The sequence below is a fragment of the Ranitomeya imitator genome, chromosome 8 (assembly GCF_032444005.1).
Source record: "Ranitomeya imitator isolate aRanImi1 chromosome 8, aRanImi1.pri, whole genome shotgun sequence".
In the NCBI taxonomy this organism is placed as follows: Eukaryota; Metazoa; Chordata; class Amphibia; order Anura; family Dendrobatidae; genus Ranitomeya; species Ranitomeya imitator.
In genome coordinates this window covers 13,489,207-13,512,733 of record NC_091289.1, presented here as the reverse complement: position 1 = coordinate 13,512,733, position 23,527 = coordinate 13,489,207, and the positions used below count along the sequence as shown (strand labels likewise).

The window sequence follows — 23,527 nt, the reverse complement described above, 5'->3', positions numbered from 1 at the left end:
CAGTCATTATCATTAGTATTAGTGATATTCAGGAGAACCTCGCGTCCCCTTATCCGGAGTCCTTCCATAAAGACTGACATGTTCAATTCCTACAGGGAGAGGATGGCCGCCCAGGATTAGAGGGAGACCGCGGCCCCCCGGTAAGTAACATTCCAGTCATCATGTGTGTACAATGTCCAATAATTCTGATTCCATTTCTTGCTCTTTTCCCCAGGGTCTTCCAGGTAACAGAGGAGAACGAGGAGACAAGGTAAGAAAGGCGGCCATTATTCTGTGGTCGTTTCATACTGAGAGCGTCACATCACAGGCACACTGATTGATTCTAATAAGAATTACGTAATGCTAAACTTCACCTGTAGGGGCGCTGCAGATAAATTGAAAGGTTTCAGCTGATTGCTATGATTAGTTCAACACCTCTATATACAGTAGATAACACAGGATCCACCATTCATGATCAGGGATGATCACAGCTCAACTCCTTCCACTCTCTATTCAAAGACCTCTGCACAGGTCACAGAGCATGCTCACAACATTTTCCTATAGCAGTCAATGAGCAGATCCTGTTTGTTAGTCTGTGTGCCTGCTGCACCCCAGGCAGGACGGCCGCCTCCACAGTCATGTTCAGGAAATAAAATAAAAAAGCTCCAATACAAAAATAAATTAAATAAAACAGTAAGAGTAATCATCACTACCTGTTCCTAAATAAATACAAAGTATAAAAAGTGATACATTCCCTGCTATGTGCACACTTTGCAGATTCCACTGCGGATTTTTCCGCAGCGGAATTGCAAAATCCGCAGTGAAAACCCATCGCGGTTTTTACTGCGGATTTATCGCGGTTTTTACTGCGTTTTCTTCTGCGGATTTTCAATTGCAGTTTTCTATTGGAGCAGGTGAAAATCCGCAGAAAAGAAGTGACATGCTGCGGAATGTAATCCGCAGCGTTTCCGCGCGGATTTTTCTGCAGCATGTGCACAGCGTTTTTTGTTTCCCATAGGTTTACATTGTAATGTAAACTCATGGGAAACTGCTGCGGATCCGCAGCGGTCAAATCCGCTGCGGATCCGCAGCAAAATCCGCAAAGTGTGAATATAGCCTAAGTGCTAAGATATATCTGTGCAGATTATATGGAAACTTGTAATCGCGTTCTGTGATGTTTCAGGGAGATTCGGGTCCAGGAGGAACGAAGGGAGACAAGGTAAGCCTTCATCAGTGTGCAGAGGTGGTAGGGTGCCATTATGCCCTCCGGAGCAGCGCTCATACAGGATGCCTTAATCTTGTCGTGTCTAGGGAGAAACACTGACCATTGAAGGACCAGCGGGAACAAAAGGAAATAAAGGGGAGCCGGTAGGTCAGAGGTCCGCTCACAGGGGGAACCACCATTCCTTTATGCCCTGCTTCTTCTATCCTCTTTCCTTTCTTTTTTCTTCATCCTCCTCTCCTCTCCTCTTCTCCTTCCCTATTCCTCTTCTTCTTTCTTCATCCTCCTCTTCTCCTTCCCTATTCCTCCTCTTCTTTCTTCATCCTCCTCTTCTCCTTCCGTATGCCTCCTTTTCTTTCTTCATCCTCCTCTTTTCATTTCCTTTTCCTCCTCTTCTTTCTTCATCCTCCTCTTCTTCCCTATTCTCCTCTTCTTTCTTCATTATCCTCTTCTCCTTCCCTATGCCTCCTCTTCTTTCTTCATCCTCTTCTTTTCCTTTCCTTTTCCTCTTCTTCTCTCTTCATCCTGCTCCTCTCCTTCCCTATTCCTCTTCTTCTTTCTTCATCCTCTCCTTTTCCTTTCCTTTTCCTCCTCTTCTTTCTTCATCCTCCTCTTCTCCTTCCATATTCCTCCTCTTCTCTCTTCATCCTCCTCTTCTTCCCTATGCCTCCTCTTCTTTCTTCATCCTCTCCTTTTCCTTTCCTTTTCCTCTTCTTCTTTCTTCATCCTGCTCTTCTCCTTCCCTATTCCTTATCTTCTTTCTTCATCCTCCTCTTTTTCTTTTCCTCTTCTTCTTTCTTCATCCTCCTCTTCTCCTTCCCTATTCCTCCTCTTCTCTCTTCATCCTCCTCTTCTTCCCTATTCCTCCTCTTCTTTCTTCATCCTCCTCTTCTCCTTCCCTATGCCTCCTCTTCTTTCTTCATCCTCTTCTTTTCCTTTCCTTTTCCTCTTCTTCTTTCTTCACCCTGCTCTTCTCCTTCCCTATTCATCTTCTTCTTTCTTCATCCTCCTCTTCTCCTTCCCTATTCCTTATCTTCTTTCTTCATCCTCCTCTTTTTCTTTTCCTCTTCTTCTTTCTTCATGCCCCTCTTCTCCTTTCCTACTCTTTTTCTATCTTCATCCTCTTCTTCTATCTTCATCCTCCTCTTTTCCTTTACTTTTCCACTTCTTCTTTCATCATCCTCCTCTTCTCCTTCCCTATTCCTCCTCCTCTTTTCCTTTTCTTCTTTCTTCATGCCCCTCTTCTCCTTTCCTATTCCTCTTCATCTTTCTTCATCCTCTTCTTCTTTCTTCATCCTCCTCTTCTCCTTTCCTATTCCTCTTCATCTTTCTTCATCCTCCTCTTCTCCTTTCCTATGCCTCTTCATTGTGTTTCTAACACCGTAACGTCTCTGTTTGTTTCCTTTCAGGGCGACCGAGGACTTAAAGGGTCTGAGGGAGAAAAGGGGGAAAAAGGAGACCAAGGAATGAGCGGAGAAAGGGTAAGAGCGAGACGATCGCAGGTCTGTGGGTTGTAGGAAGTATCCAGGTACCTCACACCTTGCAGCCTCATTCATGCATCTGTAGTTCATGGATAAAGCAGCTGCCCGCTATAGCTAGAGATGAGTGTCTAGTGCTACTATTTACCAGCCCAAATGCTCGGGTTCCTATTGTTTTCAATGGGGTTCGGGTTCTCGTTCAAGTTCGCATACAGTTCTGGTATCCGAACCGAACTTTGGAATAAAGTTTGGGTCAGGTACCAGAACTCGAACTTCCATGAGTCCCCTAGAAGAAGTGTAGCAATTTATTTTATTTATTTTGGCATATGAGAAAATCACTGATGGTAAAAATGGAGTCACCGACCAAACGCTGATAAAAATCTGATCTCATACACTGCTGAAAATTGGTCCATAAACATGAAAAAAAGGATATCGGAATGAGGCTTCCTCTTTAATGGCTGACCTTTGCTTCAGCTGACATAACCAAGACCACATTGGGCCATGTGACATAGGAACCCAAAAAATGGAGGTCCAATATTTCAGGCTCGTTGACCCAGATTTCTACAGATATCTTTGAGTCATTGGCCAAGACTGGTAACACTTTTGGTTGTGTCAGGCCCTTCTATAATGAATATTCTGGGGCCACTCATCCAAGCAGTTCTTTCATATGTCTTTGTTCACATAGTTTTTTTCGGAACATAATAGCTCAAAAATGCTCCTCAATATCCGTTTCAAAAACGCTTGAAAATTTTTCCAATTGGAAATTGACTTTGCTCGCTTTTCTGTTCATATGAAGAGTTTTTTTTGAGCAAGTGCAAATAACCTCGGACCAACCCAGAGATGATTTCTTCACCAAGTAAGTCACAAGATATCTTGTCTGACAAAAGGCGGACAGCACAGAGATGGTGGATGTCATCCGTGTGCGGTCTGTGATTTCGGCCGACCCATAGACTTCTATGAGTGACTCGGATCAAAAAGGAACACGTCTCTGTGATATTTTTGTGGACACTCGGCCCGCAAGAAAACACGGACATGTGAACAGCCCCGTAGACTATAATGGGAACATGTTGTTACTTTGAAAGAGGTTTTCAGGACTCACGGACGTCTGGACGCGCCTTCAGTGTGATGTGTTACCCAACGAGTTATTCAACTTTTCTCAACAGGGAACCAAAGGAGAACCTGGAGACAAAGGGTCAACTGGTTTTATAGGACCCCGTGGACCTGGTGGACAAAAGGTTAGTTATAATTGATATGATGTTAAAGGGAGCCCGTCATGTAAAATGTAAAGTCCTGTAAACCCCTTTAACTTACATATATCAGAATAATTATATGTCTATTTTTTTTTTCCAGGGAGAAGTAGGAGAGCCTGGAGAAGCAGGAGTGGCGGTAAGTATCTCCGGTTTGCTTAGGTTTGGGAATCGCGGCTGTTTAGATACATGGCGGCTCGGTATTTTTGGGTTGATCCTACTGATGTGCCCATTAGAAAGGGGGCAGACTCTCATCATCCGCTTTATGGCATGAAACATTCAGGCTTATAGTCCCATACTTTTGTTCCATAGGGCGTCCCAGGGAAAGACGCTCTGCCTGGGTCACGTGGAGAGAAAGGAGATCCAGGTCTGAATGGGTTAAGAGGACCAAAGGTAAGAAACATATAGTGACCGCCAGATTGTCACAATTTTTTTTTTAATTCCATCCTTAAAAACATAAATGGGCAATAAACAATTCCTACATCGGGCAGAAAGTAATAACTAAATCCGTCGCTCATATTTTTTGTGTTTCAGGGGGATCGTGGTATAAAGGGTCTTTGCGGCCAGGATGGAGAGAAGGGGGATAAGGTATTAGTTACTGCTGATATTTTTTTCCATACTTGTGTTACTTTGAGACCCTGAGAACATGAATGGGTGGAGAAAGGGTTAAATTTGGGGTCATGTATGACATCTGGGCAATGGGGCAGCTTGGCCTTTTTTTGCGTGCAGTACTAAATGCTGCTCGTTGTAGGGTGACACCGGCATGCCTGGACGCCATGGTCTGCCTGGAAGGAAGGGAGACGCGGTAAGTGTTTTGTCATTTACTTTCTATACTTTTACATTGATATAAGATGGAAGCCGGGCCCGTATTTCAGCAACATGAAGGTCTTCACTGGCGTGCACCCAGCTTTTGCCCAAAATAAAGCAAGCAGTGGAAAGTGCTCTGCTCCACTCGGTCCAGCGCTGGGCCTATGGTGGTGCAGATCTGAGTAGGTGACAGACCTCGGGATCTAACATACATGACATACATGTATATAGTCAATACTTCTAATCAGAGAGATCTGCATTTCCGCCCCAAGAGACCATGACCCATTAAAGGGGTATTCCAGAATGAGGCATGTAGCACCTATCCACCTGAGTCCATGAAGCACGGCGCTTGACTGTTTCCATGATAGACTTTGTACGGGGCTTAACTGCCACTTTTTTGAAGGGTAGGTAAAGGGGACCAGGGCTCCCTGTGGTTGGACCTCCATTAATTAGCCATTTATCACTTATCCAGGCTGGAATGCCCCTTTAACCTTTCGTTTTTTACTCCTTTAAACCTATCCTTACTTCTCAGCTATTTCCCGACTCTCGCATATAGAGGAGCGCTCCTGCATTTTCAGCTATCAGGGAGAACAGCGGGGTTGACAGTCAAAAATTTCAGGGAGGGCGCCATACACAATAGACTGTGCCGATTCTGCAGATAACGATGGGTTTGGATGACTTTATCGTGTGTTGGGAGCCTTAACTCTACACCCCCTAATACCGTGGCTGCACAGACCCCTGATAATTACTGAACACATGATATGTATGAAGAATTCTTCTAATTCTAGGGAGAAGCCGGGATCCCCGGACAGCCCGGCCTGCCTGGAAAAGAAGGACTTGTTGGCAGCAAGGTAACGCCTGGCCTAGTGGTGGCCACCATAGACTACTCTCCTCTGTTATTGCTTTTTCTCTTAAGGTCTTGTGTTTCTCTTGTGGATCCTTTGTAGGGCGATCGTGGTATAGAAGGCTTACAGGGCAATAAAGGAGATCAGGGAGAAAAAGGAGAAAGGGTGAGTAGTGTTGCCGCATAGTGTATAGGGAAGACTTCGGGGCCTGTACTACGGAATTACGCCCAAGACGGAGACATTTTCAGTTCAGCTGAACTCTAGAGGAAGGAAGATGAGGAGGCGAAACACCAAAGAGCATGTTAGCTGGTGAAACCTACTAACCAGACCTACTTCATTTACCCTTTGCCAGGGTCCTGTTGGTGTTATTGGTCCAGCTGGGCCCAGAGGTGTTGATGGAAATCCTGGGCCTGCTGGTCCCCCTGGTCTTCCCGGTACAAAAGGTCCTGAAGGTCTACAAGGGCAGAAGGTATGAAAAGTGACAAATGGCGTAAACTTTCAGTATACATCCGCACATACTTGGGGCCTTGTGATCAGTTCCAGGCTATTTTTTGGCTATTTAGTCCTTGCCAACATCTATTGTTCCTACATCCACGGAAAAAGTTAGAGAAAGACACAACCTGACTGTCAGACAGAACTAATCAGCTCAAAAACGAGAAAATGGTAGATGTCCGACGTCTCAGCAGCCCAATCCTCACACCGAAAGGTGATAATAACCGAGTTATTCTACAAATCCAGCTCACTAGTAAATCTGATCTTTATAGGGCGAGAGGGGCCCTTCTGGAGAGGCAATTACGGGGCCACGTGGAATCCCAGGTGTGCCAGGAGAGCGAGGAGACCCGGTAAGATTGTACTGTAAGATGTAAAGTCCACGGTGAACCCGTGATATGTGCGTCATGTAATAGATCTAATCCCCACATCCAGGGAAACATGGGGCCGGATGGGACGAAGGGAGACAAAGGTTCCCCAGGAATGACTGTAAGATACGGGGCCTCCCGGCATTACCTGTGTATCTATTATCTATCATCTATCTATTATCTATCTATTATCAATCTATTATCTATTATCTATCATCTACCTATTATCTATCTATCATCTATCTATTATCAATCTATCTATTATCTATCATCTATCTATTATCTATCTATTATCTATCTATCTATCTATCATCTATCTATTATCTATCTATCTATTATCTATCTATTATCGATCTATCTATTATCTATCTATTATCTATCTATTATCTATCTATTATCTATCTATCTATTATCTATCTATCATTTATCATCTATTATCTATCTATTATCTATCTATCATCTATCTATTATCTATCTATTATCTATCTATTATCAATTATCAATCTATCTATCTATCTATTATCCATCTATATATTATCTATCTATTATCTATCTATATATCTATCATCTATCTATTATCAATCTATTATCTATCTATTATCAATTATCAATCTATCTATCATCTATCTATTATCTATCTATTATCAATCTATTATCTATCTATTATCTATCTATTATCTATCTATCTATTATCCATCTATATATTATCTATCTATTATCAATCATCAATCTATCTATCATCTATCTATTATCTATCTATCTATTATCAATCTATTATCTATCTATTATCTATCATCTATCTATTATCTATCTATTATCAATCTATTATCTATCTATTATCAATCTATTATCCATCATCTATCTATTATCTATCTATCTATCTATTATCTATCTATTATCTATCATCTATCTATTATCTATCTATTATCTATCATCTATTATCTATCTATTATCAATCTATATATTATCTATCTATTATCAATCTATATATTATCTATCTATTATCTATCTATAATCTATCTATATATTATCTATCTATTATCCATCTATCTATTATCTATCATCTATCTATTATCTATCTATCTTGATGTCAATTTATATTATACATTTTCATTCTACGCACAGGAGGAAGAAATCCGCGGTTTTGTGAGGCAGGAGATGAGCCTGCACTGCGGTGAGTGGGATCATTAATCTTGGAGATGCTCAGTTACTCATGGGTGAACATCTACAATCTGGAAGCATCTGTCTGGATATACTATGTTGCAATTCATAGGTGAATACTTTAGTTACAGTCATGGCTGAAAGTGTTGGCACCCTTGAAATTGTTCCAGAAAATGAAGTATTTCTCCCAGAAAATGATTGCATTTACATGTTTTGTTATACACAGGTTTATTTCCTTTGTGTGTATTGGAACAGCATAAAAAAAAACTGAGAAAAAAAGGCAAATTGGACATAATTTCACACAAAACCCCAAAATTTGCCGGACAAGAGTCAACTTAATATTTTGTTGCTCCCTTTGGAATAAATAACTGCAATCAATCGCTTTCTATAACCATCACCAGCTTCTTCCACCTCTCAGCTGGGATTTTGGACAACTCTTCTTTTGCTCCAGATCTCTCATATGTGAAGGCGTCTTTTCCCAACAGCGATTGTAAGATCTCTCCACAGGTGATCAATGGGATTTAGATGTTGACTAATTGCTGCCACTTCAGAACTCTCCAACACTTTTGCTTCCATCCATTTCTGGGGGCTTCTTGTAGGATCTTTGGGGGTCACTGTTCTGCTGGAAGACCCAGGCCCAAAATCCTTTGGTGATCTTCAGATTTCATGATGCCTCTCACACAGTCAGGGCAACCAGTGCCAATAGCAGCAAAACAATCCCAAAACATCTTTGACCCTCCACTATATTTTACTGTAGGTATGGTGTTCTTTTCTTTGTAGGCCTCATTCCGTTTTCAGTAAACCGTAGGATGATGTGATTCACCAAAAAGCTCTATCTTGGTCTCCTCTGTCCACAAGACGCTTTCCCAGAAGGATTTTGGCTTACTCACATACATTTTTGTATACTGCAGTCAAGCTTTTTTATGCCTCTATGTCAGCAGTGGGGTCCTCTTGGGTCTCCTGCCATAACGTTTCATTTCATTCAAATGTGGATGGATAGTTTGCGCTGACACTGATGCACCCTGAACCTGGAGATAGACTTGTAACCTGGAGATTGTTAATATATTTCAACAATTTTGGTTCTCAAGTCCTCAGACAGTTCTCTTCTCCTCTTTCTGTTCTCCATCCTTAGTGTAGCACACACAGACACACAATGCAAAGATTGAGTCAATGTCTCCTCTTTTTATCTGGTTTCAGGTGTAATTTTCATATTGCCCACACCTGTTACTTGCCACAGGTGAGTGTGAACAAGCATCACATGCTTGAAAAAAAGTTGTTTACCCACAATTTTGGAAAGATGCCAACAATTTTGTCCAACCCATTTTGGGGGGTTTTGTGTGAAACTATGTGCAATTTGCCTTTTTTTTCTCCATGTGTATAACAAAACATATAAATCGCAATAATTTTCTAGGAGAAAACCTTTATTTTCTGGAACAATTTCAAGGCTGCCAACACTTTTGGCCATGACTGTAAGTGTCAAATGTGGACAAGAAAACCGAATCTTTGGTTTGCTGATAATCTGAGAAGTCAGCTACTTCCTCTGTCACCAATGTCACCACTTCCTATTATTGCTCCTATATGAGAGTGCAGCATGGCAGTTCTGTGCTCCCGCTGTCAATCACTGCCAGGAAGGACTACCCGAGTGACACACATCTACCCTGTTCAGAGGGACATGGCCGACAATGCTAGTTTTGCTTTTAGAAACCCCACAATCCCATGATAGTCCTAAGCTAATTATATGTTGTAACATTGCGTTGTCTCAATGACGTCTTGTTGTTTTTGTCTTTTTTGCAGCCTGCGGAGGTCAGTTAACACTTCCTGAAAAGAACATTGGTAAACGCAGAGGTTGCATGGACGAGGGTGAATGTGTGCTCTCTTTTTACTATATAAACTAGGCCCAGATGCAAATAAATAAAACTGCCCCAATGTACCCGGCTGAAAAATGACGGGAAGTGTTATCCTTGTGGTTTCTTGTCCTTAGGAGAGGTCATCAGTGTCTGATCGGTGGGCGTGAGATCAGCTGTTCCCAGTGTCGGCTGAAACTGCACAGCACAGCTCCGTCGGATGTATAGTGGCTGCGGGCGGTACTGCACATATATCCGCTACTGAATTGAATAGGTGGCGGATGTGCAGTACCGGCCGCGGCCACTATACCGTCAATGGAACTGTACTGAGCAGTTCTGGCCGGCGCCGACGCCAGCAACAGCTGATCGGTGGCAGTGCCCGCTGTCGATCAGACACCTAAGGATAAGCCATCAATGTTAAGTCCCGGACAACCCCTTTAGGTTAGGCATACATTTCCAGGAGGAATAACAGAGGGAATAAAAGAGAAATGCAAGTATTTATTAAAACAGACATGTCGGGAGAGCCTGACCGATACACTGGCGACATTCTGTAGGTAATGAAATAGTGTTTTCCCACAGCACGTGGCGATAAAGGATTACGGATAATGGACGGATTTCCTATATTACGTGCCGTTAACCCCGTCCAGGCCTGTGTGTTCTGCCTGTGAGCTTCGTGTGTCTTGTGTGTAGTACCCTATTAACCCCTCACCTGTCCGTAATGTGACCCTACAAGAATGGATGAGAGGCGGGCGACATCAGCGCGGGTGACATCATGTATCCTTCTTGTCACCTCTCCCCATCCATGTATTACTAATGTCTCACAGATTCGTTATGTACCCACTACATGGTATCCTCTATATACCCCTATAATGTATATATGTACAGTATGTGTATCACATGCATTTTCAGGTGGCAAATATTACTAAATAATAATTAATAATAAAGTAACCTGCTTGGGGGGCCGGCAGCATTAACCACAGGCAGAGCGGGTGGGCATGGCGGTTGCGCTTTCTTTGGTGCCAGTACATTTAGCAATATTTGCCCCACTATGAACATGCATGCACCTCTGCTATTATATACTAAACGTAAAGGGCAACTGGTGTGCAAATAAAATAAAGCTAATACCAGCTGCATTACTGCGATCCACGTCAGTGGGGTACCCCAGGATTAAAAATAGGGTGTATTTATTATTATTTTTTTTTTTTTTACAGAGACAGCGCCACCCCTGTCCATGGCGACACCTGGTATTACAGCTCAGGCCCCAACAATATATTTTGCACTAATGCAGCTGCTGTTACTGGTTTCAGTTGCTCTTTAACCCTATAAATGATGTATTTGTATCCGTGACTCTTGCCTTGCACACGGCATGTGATGATCTCTCACCGTTGACTGTATTAACGTGCCCGTCTTATCTAAAATCTGTTGTTATGTCCTTGCACCTCCCAGGTTCTGTTTCCAACTATCCGTCTCCCCCACCGTATCCATCTAACCCTCGTCTTGTCCCAGTCCCAGCCCTAAAGTTCACTCACATTGCTGAAGACGAGGGTGAGTTGGCACCGCCAGGACGTGCGCTGCGGCAGCAATTTCTGTCCATAAGTCTCTTCCGCTTCACGAATAATCCGGTGTTGCTTCCTCTGTGCTTCCTTGCAATACTTGGCATGCTATCAGGGGTCAGCCGGCAAAGGTTTCACACTCTGGGCACATGGAAGGAGATCCAGATGCAGTACAGATTGGGCAATGTATTGCCAGTATTGAGGATAGACCTTCCACCATACTGCCATTGCCAAACCTCAGCTTGTAACCTGGGGGAATGTTGCCCCTTGCCAGCCTTCCCCTATGTCCCTTCTATATTGCGTCCCAATGGAACATGAATATACCAATTAAATATTTCAAAGTCCCTCACCTGGTAAAGCCTAAGGCTATGTTCACACTAAGTTTTATAGGAGGTTTTTTTTTTTTTTTTAGTAGGGGATCCTTTTCAAATCCCACTTCAAAAATACACTCCAGAAACTCTGGGGAAACTTTTTCAATTAATTGCTTGGGGTTCATACGAGGAGTTTCTTGAGGTTTTTTTTTTTCTTTTTCCTGAAGAAGTTTAGAAAAAAGAAAAGTGGTGGAAAAATTGCATGTCATTCCTTTCAAGCAGATCCTAAAGGAAACCTCTCCAATCTAGGCACTGTCCAATGAAATGTTACAGGCTCACCAGGTGAGGTGGATTTCCTAAGCCGTAGATCTAGGCAAGCAACAGCGACCAGAGGAGAGAGGCTGCAACAGAGCGGGTCTAGACAAATGAGGTGCGGATAAGAGATAACCAGGACAGCAGGGAATGCAGGATGGTAGACAAACAAGCGGAGCAGGTAGTGAGGATAAGGCAGAGCCCAGAGGAATAGTAGCAGTTTAGGAAAAAAAGCAGAGAAGCAATTAATCATAGTAAAGCAGTCTGATATCTTCTGGAAGGGCAATGGTGAAACACAGGAGAAACTGAGAAATACATATGGTCTGGTATCTTCCAGCAGGGCAATGGTTAAGAGCAACAATGTAACAGAAAAGTAAGTTCAGTCTGGTTTCTTCTAGCAGTTTGATAGCAGCAATATAACAGATAAGTAAATGCAGTCTGGTAGCTTACAGCAGGGCAATAGTTAATAGCAGTGATGTAACTGAGAAGTAAGTGCAGTCTGGCATGTTCTGGCAGGGCAATGGTTAATAACAGCGATGTAACAGATACGTAAATGCAGTCTGGTATCTTCCAGCAGGGTAGTGGTTAATAGCAGTGATGTAAATGCAGTCTAGTATCTTCCAGTAGTGAAATGGTAAATAGCAGCAATATAACAGAGAAATAAATGCACTCTGGTATCTTACAGCAGGACAATAGTTAATAGCAGCGATGTAACCGAGAAGTAAGTGCAGTCTTGTATCTTCTAGCAAGGTAATGGTTAATAGCAGCGATGTAGCAGAAAAGTAAATGCAGTCTGGTATCTTCCGGCAGGGTAATGGTTAATAGCAGAGATATACACATTGAAAAAAGACATGTTGTGGTGGAGATCACCAGAGGAATACTTCAATGCAAAATATAAATGGTTAATAGCAGAGATGTAACAGATAAATAAATGCAGTCTGGTATCTTCCAGCAGTGCAATAGTTAATAGCAGGAATGAAATAATGTAAACGTAGAAAACAGGGCTGAACATTGAAATAATGTTGGTTGTAACATGGAAATCAGGAGAAGCTGAAGAGATGACAAATGCCTGACTGCAGCTGAGCCAAATGAAGTTGCAGGTAGTTTCTGATAGACTTGAAGCACCTGTGGATAATTGTACTTAATACCCAAGCACCCTTAGAATCAGCCAAAACTGGCTTTAATAGGCCTAAGGTGATGATGTCGCAGGAGTTTGCCACTTGTCTGAAAAACCCAGGGTAGACTGCTGCACAGAAGGGCAGCCATAGAAGAAGGAAGACAGACCTGGCCTTTGTCCTGGGACTGGTAACATCAAAACAATACAAAGAACGCATCCGGACAAAAATTCTTCTATAACTCCCCCAAAAATAAGTGTTTCCTAAAGCTGTTTCCATGTGAAAAACTCATGTGTCTTAAACATCTCATAAAGCTTTGTCTGCACATAGCCTAAGGCCAACAGGACGGCCAGTGATCAACTGGAAAGTTTTTAGATTATTAAACAAAAACTTGGTCAACCTAGAGAAACTATCTATAGAACTTCAGATGAAATCTTCTAAACGGCTGCCACCAGGTTTCTAAATGTCTTCTTAATTCCATGACAGCCGTCTGACACGTACACATGGTATGGTTAGTGTAAAATGCACATGCACCGGCCTTTAGTGATAGGTCAAGACCGCTCATGTGGGTCATCAAGGGGGCTGAATCCTGTGGATGATAACAGGTGCCCAGATCTGGACAGTCCCATTGGATCACTCAGATTTTCATACAGTGTGAGAGAAGTAAAAATGGATTTCGTTAGGTCTGCCAGGCTGTAATCGTAAAATGAACAGAACCCTCTTCGTAGGATGAACTCAGTGGCAGCAGTTTAGAAGAAAAGTTCCCGGCGTTTACTGACCAACTGAACTTTCCTATGGATCACACCAGCAGTAACGTCAGGTTGGACTCTGTCCCTAATAACTGCTCTGGCTTGTTCTATGGTGGTCAGTTGCAGAGGGCTTGTTCTGTGGTGGACAGTTCCAGAGAGATTGTTCTATGGTGGTCAGATCCAGAGGGCTTGTTCTGTGGTGGACAGTTCCAGAGGGATTGTTCTATGGTGGTCAGATCCAGAGGGCTTATTCTATGGTGGTCAGTTCCAGAGAGCTTGTTCTATGGTGGTCAGTTCCAGAGAGCTTGTTCTATGGTGGTCAGTTCCAGAGAGCTTGTTCTATGGTGGTCAGTTGTAGAGGGGCTTGTTCTATGGTGGTCAGTTCCAGAGAGCTTGTTTTATTGTGGTCAGATCCAGAGAGCGTGTTCTATGGTGGACAATTGCAGAGAGCTTGTTCTATGGTAGTCAGATCCAGAGAGCTTGTTCCATCGTGGACAGTTCCAGAAGGCTTGTTCTATGGTGGTCAGTTGCAGAGAGCTTGTTTTATGGTGGTCAGATCCAGAGAGCTTGTTCTATGGTGGACAGTTCCAGAAGGCTTGTTCCATGGTGGTCAGTTTCAGAGGGCTTGTTCTATGGTGGTCAGTTGCAGAAAGCTTGTTTTATGGTGGTCAGATCCAGAGAGCTTGTTCTATGGTGGGCAGTTGCAGAGAGCTTGTTCTATGGTGGTCAGATCCAGATAGCTTGTTCTATGGTGGACAGTTCCAGAAGGCTTGTTCCATGGTGGTCAGTTTCAGAGGTCTTGTTCTATTGTGGTCAGTTCCAGAGAGCTTGTTCCATGGTGGTCAGTTCCAGAGAGCTTGTTCTATGGTGATCAAGTTCTAGAGGGCTTTTTCCATGGTGGTCAGTTGCAGAGGGCTTTTTCCAGGGTGGTCAATTGCATAGGGCGCGTTGCAGGGATAAGTATAATGATTCTCATTCTTCGCTCCTCATCTTGTGTTATTGGTTTCGTTGTGGTCTTCCTTTAATGAAAAAGACATCAAGAAGCAAGAAGACAAACAGGACCATCACCAAAGTGATCTTCTGCATGTCATGTCTGCTGTGTATAGATGTTATCACCATTGTCTTAACTAACACATGTCTCCGATTTGTGTCTCACATTGCTGACATTACTGGGAGATTTACTTACTAAATCCCTCCTGATTGTGTTATTTAATCTTTTAATGCTTTGGAGCAAACTTTTCATGGAAGACACCTATTTCATTTATGGAGGCTTGCAGGCAATGCTCTCACTACCGTCCAAGGCTATTGCTACCATAGTGCCATCTTCTTAATATCTTTACAATTTTCCTTGAGCATAAGCTCAAAGAAAATGCTTTTTGCACATGCATAGTACATTTTAATCAACAGGTTTAATGTTTCTAAGACTGTTTTAGACTTCCAGTGTTTGGGGCTTTTTGGTCAATTCATGCTTCACAAATTTAAGAGGACTTGTCACTTGTTTAAAAAAAATTGAGTTAAACACCTTGTAAAAAATGCCTGACCTCCCTTGATTCTGCTGCTCTTTTCTATTTTGTGCTATGCTGCTCCATTGCAGAGATATTCACATTTATTGCTTTTGGAGCACAGTATGTGAAATCTCTGCTTGGGCGTTTCTTCAGAGTCTTCTCTGGGGGCGTGTGCTTTCACCTCTTCTTTAGAGCTGTGATTATCAACATTTAGAAGGGAGTGGTGGTAGTGCACGCCCCCAGAGAAAACTCTGAAGATATGCCCAAGCAGAGATTTCACATACTACGCTCCAAAATCAACAAATGTGAATATCTCTGCAATGGAGCAACACAGAGCAAAATGGAAAAGAGCTGCAGATTCAGGGGATCTCAGGGATTTTTACACGATATTTTGTTCATTTTTTTTTTTAGCAAGTGACAGATTCTCTTTAATAATAAGTTGACATTGATGTCTCTTTAGCCAAATTCAGTACTTACAATAGATCACAAGCAATATAATCTGCAGACATTGGGGAATATGCAGCCATAGAGTCTACGAAACAAGGCAAACCTGGGATAGACAGTCTCAAAACGCGCCAGCTTTCTCATACTGGTTCGCACTGTCTAGTCTAAGGTCCGATTCATCAATTTTTTTGCACCTATTTTTTTAGGCATTTTTTATTTTGTGCCAACTTCATTATAGCTTTTGCACAACTTTTAGATCCATTTTTCAGTCCTGCACATTTTTTAAGGCTTGCTCAACAATGTTCACGGCATGGGGGGAGGTAGGGGTAAGTGGTTTGCTTTTCAACATATTTTTAGATCAATCATAATTTGTCATTTTTAGAAATGTTGCTAAATTTTTGCGCTGTTACTCCGGTGGAACATACAATCTGTGAAATATACATACCGTATATATATTTTGTGCAGCTGAAGACTAATGTGCAATATTTCAGATTTTATTTAAGGATTCTGGAACATTCTACTCTAATCCGTTTTTTAAGCATTATATTTTGCGCCAAATTCAAATCCGTGCACCATTTTGATGAATTTGACGTAAAGTCCCTCGGTCAAAAAAAGACAATAAAAATAAAAATCAATACAAATAAAATTGTCTTACTTGATGGCAGAAAATTGTCGTTGCAATCGGGCCATGCCATCTATCCATTAAGCCCTAAACACATAATAAATGGTGCACGCCGTGAAATGGCGCAAAGAGCTCGCTGCTTCTTTTATGTCTGGCATTGCTTTTTGCTTTTTTTCTGCTTCAGGTTTACATTTTAAGGTTCCTCCCTTATGAAATCCAGACATTTCTGTTCTTCTCTTAACATCTATTCTCCGTGATTTTTCCAGGACGTGAGCTGAGGGTGGTGGTGAACACCAATGATCCGGACTATGAGCATATATACACCGTGGACGATTACAAGGAAGCCATGGACGAAGACGGGACAGAGAGCACTATCCTGGCAGACGGTCAGTATGATAGTCGGTGGCCTGCCTGGCCGGTGTGCTGCTGCCAGGACAACTATACACAATCAGCGCCACTCCTGTCCACAGGCTGTGTCGGGTATTGCAGCTCTGTCCCATTCACTTCAATGTAGCTTAGCTGCAATACCAGACACAGCCTGTGGACAGGGGCGGAGCTGTTTTTATAGACAGACAACCATATTATACCACACAAACCCTTTAATCATCTATGTAATACAAGAAAAGGAAAACTGACCCCACAGTGTGTATTTGGCATATGTTTCCTTTATAGACATGACAATCCCAACAGCATCTGAGGCCAGTCTGCGAAACAAGAGGGACGCTGAAAATCATGGTAGTTATAGCCCACCATGTATTATACTGCCATGAATATACTGCTACTATACTGTATCACTACTACTACTATAGATTATAATCGTCCCGTTATAAACTTTTATTATACGACTACTAGAGACTATATTACTAATGTTATATACAATCGTTATACTACCAACTGACACTATAATACTACTGTTATATACTATTATTGTACTGCTACTATACACTATACTACTGTTATATACTATTGTTATACTACTACTATAGCCTATAATACCACCAAATTTCAAAGTATCCGAGGCACCAGAAACTTCTCATATGGATAAAATAGAACTTTTATTCTGTCTCTTAAAGCATATGTCAGTGGTTAATATAATACTAATGCTATATATTAATATTATTCTACCACCTTAGACTATAATACTACTGTTATATACAATTATTATACTACTATGGACTATAATACTAATGTTATATACTATTATTATACTACCACCTTAGACTATAATACTACCATTGTATACTATTATTATACTACCACCTTAGACTATAATACTACCATTGTATACTATTATTATACTGCTACTATACACTATAATACTACCATTGTATACTAATATTATACTGCTACTATACACTATAATACTACCATTGTATACTAATATTATACTGCTACTATACACTGTAATACTACCGTTGTATACTAATATTATACTGCTACTATACACTATAATACTACCGTTGTATACTATTATTATACTGCTACTATACACTATAATACTACCGTTGTATACTAATATTATACTGCTACTATACACTATAATACTACCGTTGTATACTATTATTATACTGCTACTATACACTATAATACTACCGTTATATACTAATATTATACTGCTACTATACACTATAATACTACCATTGTATACTATTATTATACTGCTACTATACACTATAATACTACCGTTATATACTAATATTATACTGCTACTATACACTATAATACTACCATTGTATACTAATATTATACTGCTACTATACACTATAATACTACCGTTGTATACTATTATTATACTGCTACTATACACTATAATACTACCGTTGTATACTAATATTATACTGCTACTATACACTATAATACTACCGTTGTATACTATTATTATACTGCTACTATACACTATAATACTACCGTTGTATACTAATATTATACTGCTACTATACACTATAATACTACCGTTGTATACTAATATTATACTGCTACTATACACTGTAATACTACCGTTGTATACTATTATTATACTGCTACTATACACTATAATACTACCGTTATATACTATTATTATACCATTATAGACTACAATACTACCATTATACACTATTATTATATTACTACTATACACTATAATGCTACCGTTGTATACTTTTATACTGCTACTGTACACTATAATACTACCATTATACACTATTATTATACTACTATACACTATAGTGCTACCGTTATATACTATTATTATAGACTATAATAGTACTGTTGTATACTATTATTATACTACTACTATAGCCTATAATACTGCAGTTATATATTATTATTGTATGACCACTATAGACTGATACTCCTTTTTTATACTATCTTTATGCTACAATTCTAGGCTACTTCTATGTTATACTATTATACTACTACTATAGCCTATTATGCTACCCCTATATACTATTATTACTATGCTAATGCCATAGAGGATTATCCGTATTATATTAATTATTATATTATTTCTATGGATATTCTATTATTTTGATACCACTTGTATAGATTACTTGGAGGTTCTTTTAGTTTAGACCTCATTCCTTGTGTCTGAGTCTCATTTTGCTTTCAGATGTGTGCAGCCTCCCAATGCTGGAAGGCGAATGCACCAAATACACGTTAAAATGGTATTATAATCAGCGGGTGAGAGGATGTCGGCCGTTTGTGTACAGCGGCTGCGGCGGTAATCCCAACCGTTTTGACGAGAAGGACGAATGTGAGCTACAATGTGTACACAGAAAAGAAGGTTGGTATCACATCTATAAGCTTTCATGGGACTTATAATGTCAAAACACCTTTTCATTTATCGTATCATCCCGGTGCCCCCCCCAAAAAATAACCAACATTTGCCGGATTTAGATAAGGATTTTTTTAGGTTCTAACAGCATTTTAGATATTTAAGGGTTTGTACCAAGATTATAAATTATTCCCTATTAATAGGAAGAGGGATAACTTACTGGTCGCGGGAGGATTGTTGCCACCGATGCCAGTAGCAGGGCTCCATAGACAATGAATGGAGTGAAGAGCGCATGGTCAACCTTTGCGTAATTCTGAGTACGGTCGCTGGAGAAGTCGGCTTATTTATAAGCTCAGTCTAAGAGGATAAAACATTTCAGTCCTTTGAGATGATGTAGGCTCAGAAGTCATACAATACAGAAACTCCCATCGGAATAGTCTCAAAAGGGGGCATCCATAATCGTAAGGGATGGCGCAGATCCAGACTAGACTTGATGGGCCGTCAATTTTGTGCATGCCCATTCGCTTTACACAACTGTACGTAATCATTTTTTTTGTTTCAATTTGCAGATAAACCACAAGAAGATGGAAGTTAAGACATCGCGCAGTCGTAGAAAAATAGATGTATATTATAATATTTTTAGAAGATTCACAAAGTTTGAAAGGAAAAAGGAAAACTTTGCAAGTTACAGGGTCCAAATCGTGTTCCTCTGTCCTCACATCTGGGAAATATTTGTATTTGTTATTGTGAATATAATGATGATTTCTGTATCTCTTATTACATGGTGCATAGAACTTTTTTTTTTTCGTAGCAGAGATTGGTGCTATATTTTATACTATGTTTCTGCCAAAAAGGGAGATTTCTAAAAAATAAAAAAATAAAGAAAACAACTTTATACAGGTTGTAAGTTACATTGGAGAATGATTAAAGAAAAATCTGATTAATATGGCAGAAAGACCTACCAAACGGCAAAGCTAGGGTAATCCCAAGCCTTGTAGCCCGTTCTGTACCCTTGGTTCAGTTACCACATAGTCTTGAGTTGTCGACTTTAATAAGCTCAGACTAGTTGCCAAGAGCTTGCTGATGGCCAACCTCAGCTTAAAGAGGAGTTGGCCTTGAGCTGAAGACTTGATTAGGCTCAGGCCGGTTGCTAAGACCTTGACCTTGAGTTGCTAAGAACTAGTTTAGGGCAAACCTAAGGGCAGAAATTAGGTGTGCCCTAAACTAGTTCTTAGCAACTAGTCTGAGTTAACGACTCAAGGTCAAGTTGACATCAGTAAGTTCAGTCTAGTTGCCAAAGACTTGTTGATGGCACACCTAATATGTAACCTCAGATAAGAGACAACTTGGCCTGGAGTTGTAGACTTGAGTAGGCTCAGTCTAGTTGCTAAGGATTTGTTAATTGCCAATCTAATACATAATCCTAGTTTAGAGACAAATTAGCCTTGATTTGTAAACTTAAGTAAGCTCAGTCTTGTTGCTAAGAACTTCCCAACAGACAACCTAATATCTCAAATTAATGACAACTTGCCCTTGAGTTGTAGACTTGAGTAAGCTCAGTCTAGTTCTGAATGAAAACCTTATAACCTCAGCTCCATGACAACTTGGTCTTTGAGTTGTAAGCTCGAGTATACTCAGACTGGTTGCTAGGGACATTCTGACGAGCAACCTAATATTTAACCTCAGCTTAAAGTACAGCTGTCTCTAAGCTAAGGCTAGGTTTGCCACCAGCAATTTCTTAGCAACTAGTCTGACCTTACTCAAGTTTACAACTCAAGACCAAGTTGACTTCAGTAAACTCAGTCTAGTTCATAAGGACTTGCTAATGGCAAACCTAATATGTAACCTCAGCCTAGAGACATCTTAGCCTTGAGATGTAGACTCGAATAAGTTCAGACTGGCAATCAGCAAGTCCTTAGCAACCAATCTAATATATAACCTAATTTTAGAGACAACTTGGTCTTGATTTCTTAATTTGAGTAAACTCAGTCTAGTTATTAAGAACTTCCTGACCGACAACATAACATGTAATCTCAATTTAGTGACAACTTGCCCTTGAGTTGAAGACTTAAGAAAGCTCAGTCTAGTTGCTAGGGACTTACTGAAGGCTATCCTAATACATAGCCACAGCTTAGAGGCAACTTGGACCTTGAGTTTTAGACTTGTTTAAGCTCAGTCTGGTTATAGGGATTTGCTGATTGACAATCCAATATATAATCTCATTTTAGAGACCACCTGGCCATGATTTCTAAATTTGAGTAAGCTCAGTCTAGTTGCTAAGAAATTTCTGACAGACAACCTAATCTATAATCTCAATTTAGTGACAACTTGACTTTGAGTTGAAGACTTAAGAAAGCTCAGTCTAGTTGCTATGGATTTGCTGAAGGCTAACCTAATATATAGCCACATCTTAGAGACAACTTGCCGTTGAGTAGTAGACTTGAGTAAGCTCAGTCTAGTTACTAGGAACAGCCTTATGACTTCAGCTTTGAGTTGTAGGCTTCAGTAAGCTCAGACTGGTTGCTAAGAGCTTTCTGCCTGACAGCTGAGCTGCTCTTAGGCAGTGTCTCCATAGCAACCAGTCTGACTTAAATATCTGTTAAGCTCATAGGGCGATTCCGGAGCCATTACCGTCTCATCTTCCCGCCTTATCAATCAGATTATTCTAAAAACCATTTTATAAAACCAGTCATTTCTCTTGTGACTAACTGGAAACCAGTGACACCCCCTAGGCTTATACTAATCACCATCATTCTAGATACATTTCCATTAATTTATCAAACAGTCAGGGGTGCTTGTATCTACACACAGGAATCCCTACAACCTGCCGATCGCATGTCTGTATGTAAATAGACAATATATACTATATAAATGCATTATATAAGAAAATGGTTGTAAACCAGAATAAACAAAAAAAGAATTCAGGGACTGTAATATGGTGCTATGATGACCTCCAGACAAGCATATTGCTTGCATTAGCGTTGCAGATTATTATAAATCGCTTACTATTTTTTATTATTCGTAGGTTTTTCTTTTTGTATTTTTTCTTTTTTTTTTTTTTTACCCCATTATCCACCAGGTATCTGTGCTGATATCGCTCGTGTCATTTGCTGCTAAAGTTACAGCCTAACTCCACTAAAGTCAGAAAATATCCGCAGTGTGCAGCAGAGAGTTTGTGATTTGTAGCTGATAACACCACTATAACCGCTCACATCTAAACCGAAACACCCAATATTCCACGGCCAGTAAATTCCAAGTAATTCCAGGCTACATTCAATCACATTACAGTTTATTTTCACATTTAAAGGGCAACTCCAGCCGTGTAACAAATGGCGCTACGTGTATTCGTAACCAAAGAGAGGAGTATTACAGGAGCTACAGCATTTATCGTAGTATTATTTGGACACTTAATAAAGATATTATTTATGCATTATATGGCGGTTTTATTTGATACATTTGACATTTTCAGAAATACTGGAAAATTATTATTTAGAGGTCAATATCAAAAGGGAATTTTAAATCTGAAAATAACGCTTGCAAACAAATGTCAGATATCTTGCAATTTTCACTAGAATAACACTTTTTTGTTCTGTACAATGATTTGTCAACATTCACCAGCATTAACAATTGGAGATGTCACAGCTCACTTCCTCCTCCTTTATAATGACTGATAACACCTCTATATACAGTAGATAACACAGGATCCACCATTCACAATAGGTGATGTCACAGCTCACCTCCTCCTCCTGTACAATGACTGATAACACCTCTATATACAGTAGATAACACAGGATCCACAATTTACAATAAGTGATGTCACAGCTCACCTCCTCCTCCTGTACAATGACTGATAACACCTCTATATACAGTAGATAACACAGGATCCACCATTCACAATAGGTGATGTCACAGCTCACCTCCTCCTCCTGTACAATGACTGATAACACCTCTATATACAGTAGATAACACAGGATCCACCATTCACAATAGGTGGTCACAGCTCACCTCCTCCTCCTGTATAATGACTGATAACACCTCTATATACAGTAGATTACACAGGATCCACCATTCACAATAGGTGATGTCACAGCTCACCTCCTCCTCCTGTACAATGACTGATAACCCCTCTATACATAGTAGATAACACAGGATCCACCATTCACAATAGGTGATGTCACAGCTCACCTCCTCCTCCTGTACAATGACTGATAACACAGTAGATGTACAGTAATACAGTACTGATAATACAGTAGATAACACAGGATCCACCATTCACAATAGGTGATGACACAGCTCACCTCCTCCTCCTGTACAATGACTGATAACACCTCTATATACAGTAGATAACACAGGATCCACCATTCACAATAGGTGATGTCACAGCTCACCTCCTCCTCCTGTACAATGACTGATAACACAGTAGATGTACAGTAATACAGTACTGATAATTCAGTAGATAACACAGGATCCACCACTCACAATAGGTGATGTCACAGCTCACCTCCTCCACCATAAAGCGAATTTAAAAAATAGCTGATTTTCTGGTGATTCCTTTTCATGTATAATGTTTGTACATATAACTTGTGGCCGGAGTTGCTCTTTATGTAATCGGTTATGGCTAGTGCAGGAATATTGGACTTCTGGCCTCGTGTTTGCCTCTGTATCTAAATCTATACCGTTTGTACTACTGCCTGAAATAAAAAGATTTTATTTAAAGTGAA

General features: G+C 40.5%; 1 protein-coding gene across 1 annotated transcript in view; it reads left to right on the top strand.

The window, feature by feature from the left end:
- COL7A1 (collagen type VII alpha 1 chain) overlaps positions 1 to 23,527 on the top strand; it is a 156,115-nt gene extending 132,588 nt beyond the window's left edge. The window contains exons 100-122 of the mRNA XM_069736324.1: positions 96 to 140; positions 215 to 250; positions 1,163 to 1,198; positions 1,291 to 1,347; positions 2,611 to 2,682; positions 3,843 to 3,914; positions 4,030 to 4,065; positions 4,239 to 4,319; positions 4,461 to 4,514; positions 4,678 to 4,731; positions 5,522 to 5,584; positions 5,681 to 5,743; positions 5,931 to 6,047; positions 6,343 to 6,420; positions 6,503 to 6,556; positions 7,561 to 7,609; positions 9,391 to 9,456; positions 10,652 to 10,684; positions 10,887 to 10,985; positions 16,318 to 16,437; positions 16,724 to 16,786; positions 18,642 to 18,815; positions 19,376 to 23,527. Coding sequence (XP_069592425.1) covers positions 96 to 140; positions 215 to 250; positions 1,163 to 1,198; positions 1,291 to 1,347; positions 2,611 to 2,682; positions 3,843 to 3,914; positions 4,030 to 4,065; positions 4,239 to 4,319; positions 4,461 to 4,514; positions 4,678 to 4,731; positions 5,522 to 5,584; positions 5,681 to 5,743; positions 5,931 to 6,047; positions 6,343 to 6,420; positions 6,503 to 6,556; positions 7,561 to 7,609; positions 9,391 to 9,456; positions 10,652 to 10,684; positions 10,887 to 10,985; positions 16,318 to 16,437; positions 16,724 to 16,786; positions 18,642 to 18,815; positions 19,376 to 19,401 — 1,548 coding nt within the window. The 3' untranslated portion in view covers positions 19,402 to 23,527. The remainder of the gene's footprint in view (positions 1 to 95; positions 141 to 214; positions 251 to 1,162; positions 1,199 to 1,290; positions 1,348 to 2,610; positions 2,683 to 3,842; positions 3,915 to 4,029; positions 4,066 to 4,238; positions 4,320 to 4,460; positions 4,515 to 4,677; positions 4,732 to 5,521; positions 5,585 to 5,680; positions 5,744 to 5,930; positions 6,048 to 6,342; positions 6,421 to 6,502; positions 6,557 to 7,560; positions 7,610 to 9,390; positions 9,457 to 10,651; positions 10,685 to 10,886; positions 10,986 to 16,317; positions 16,438 to 16,723; positions 16,787 to 18,641; positions 18,816 to 19,375) is intronic.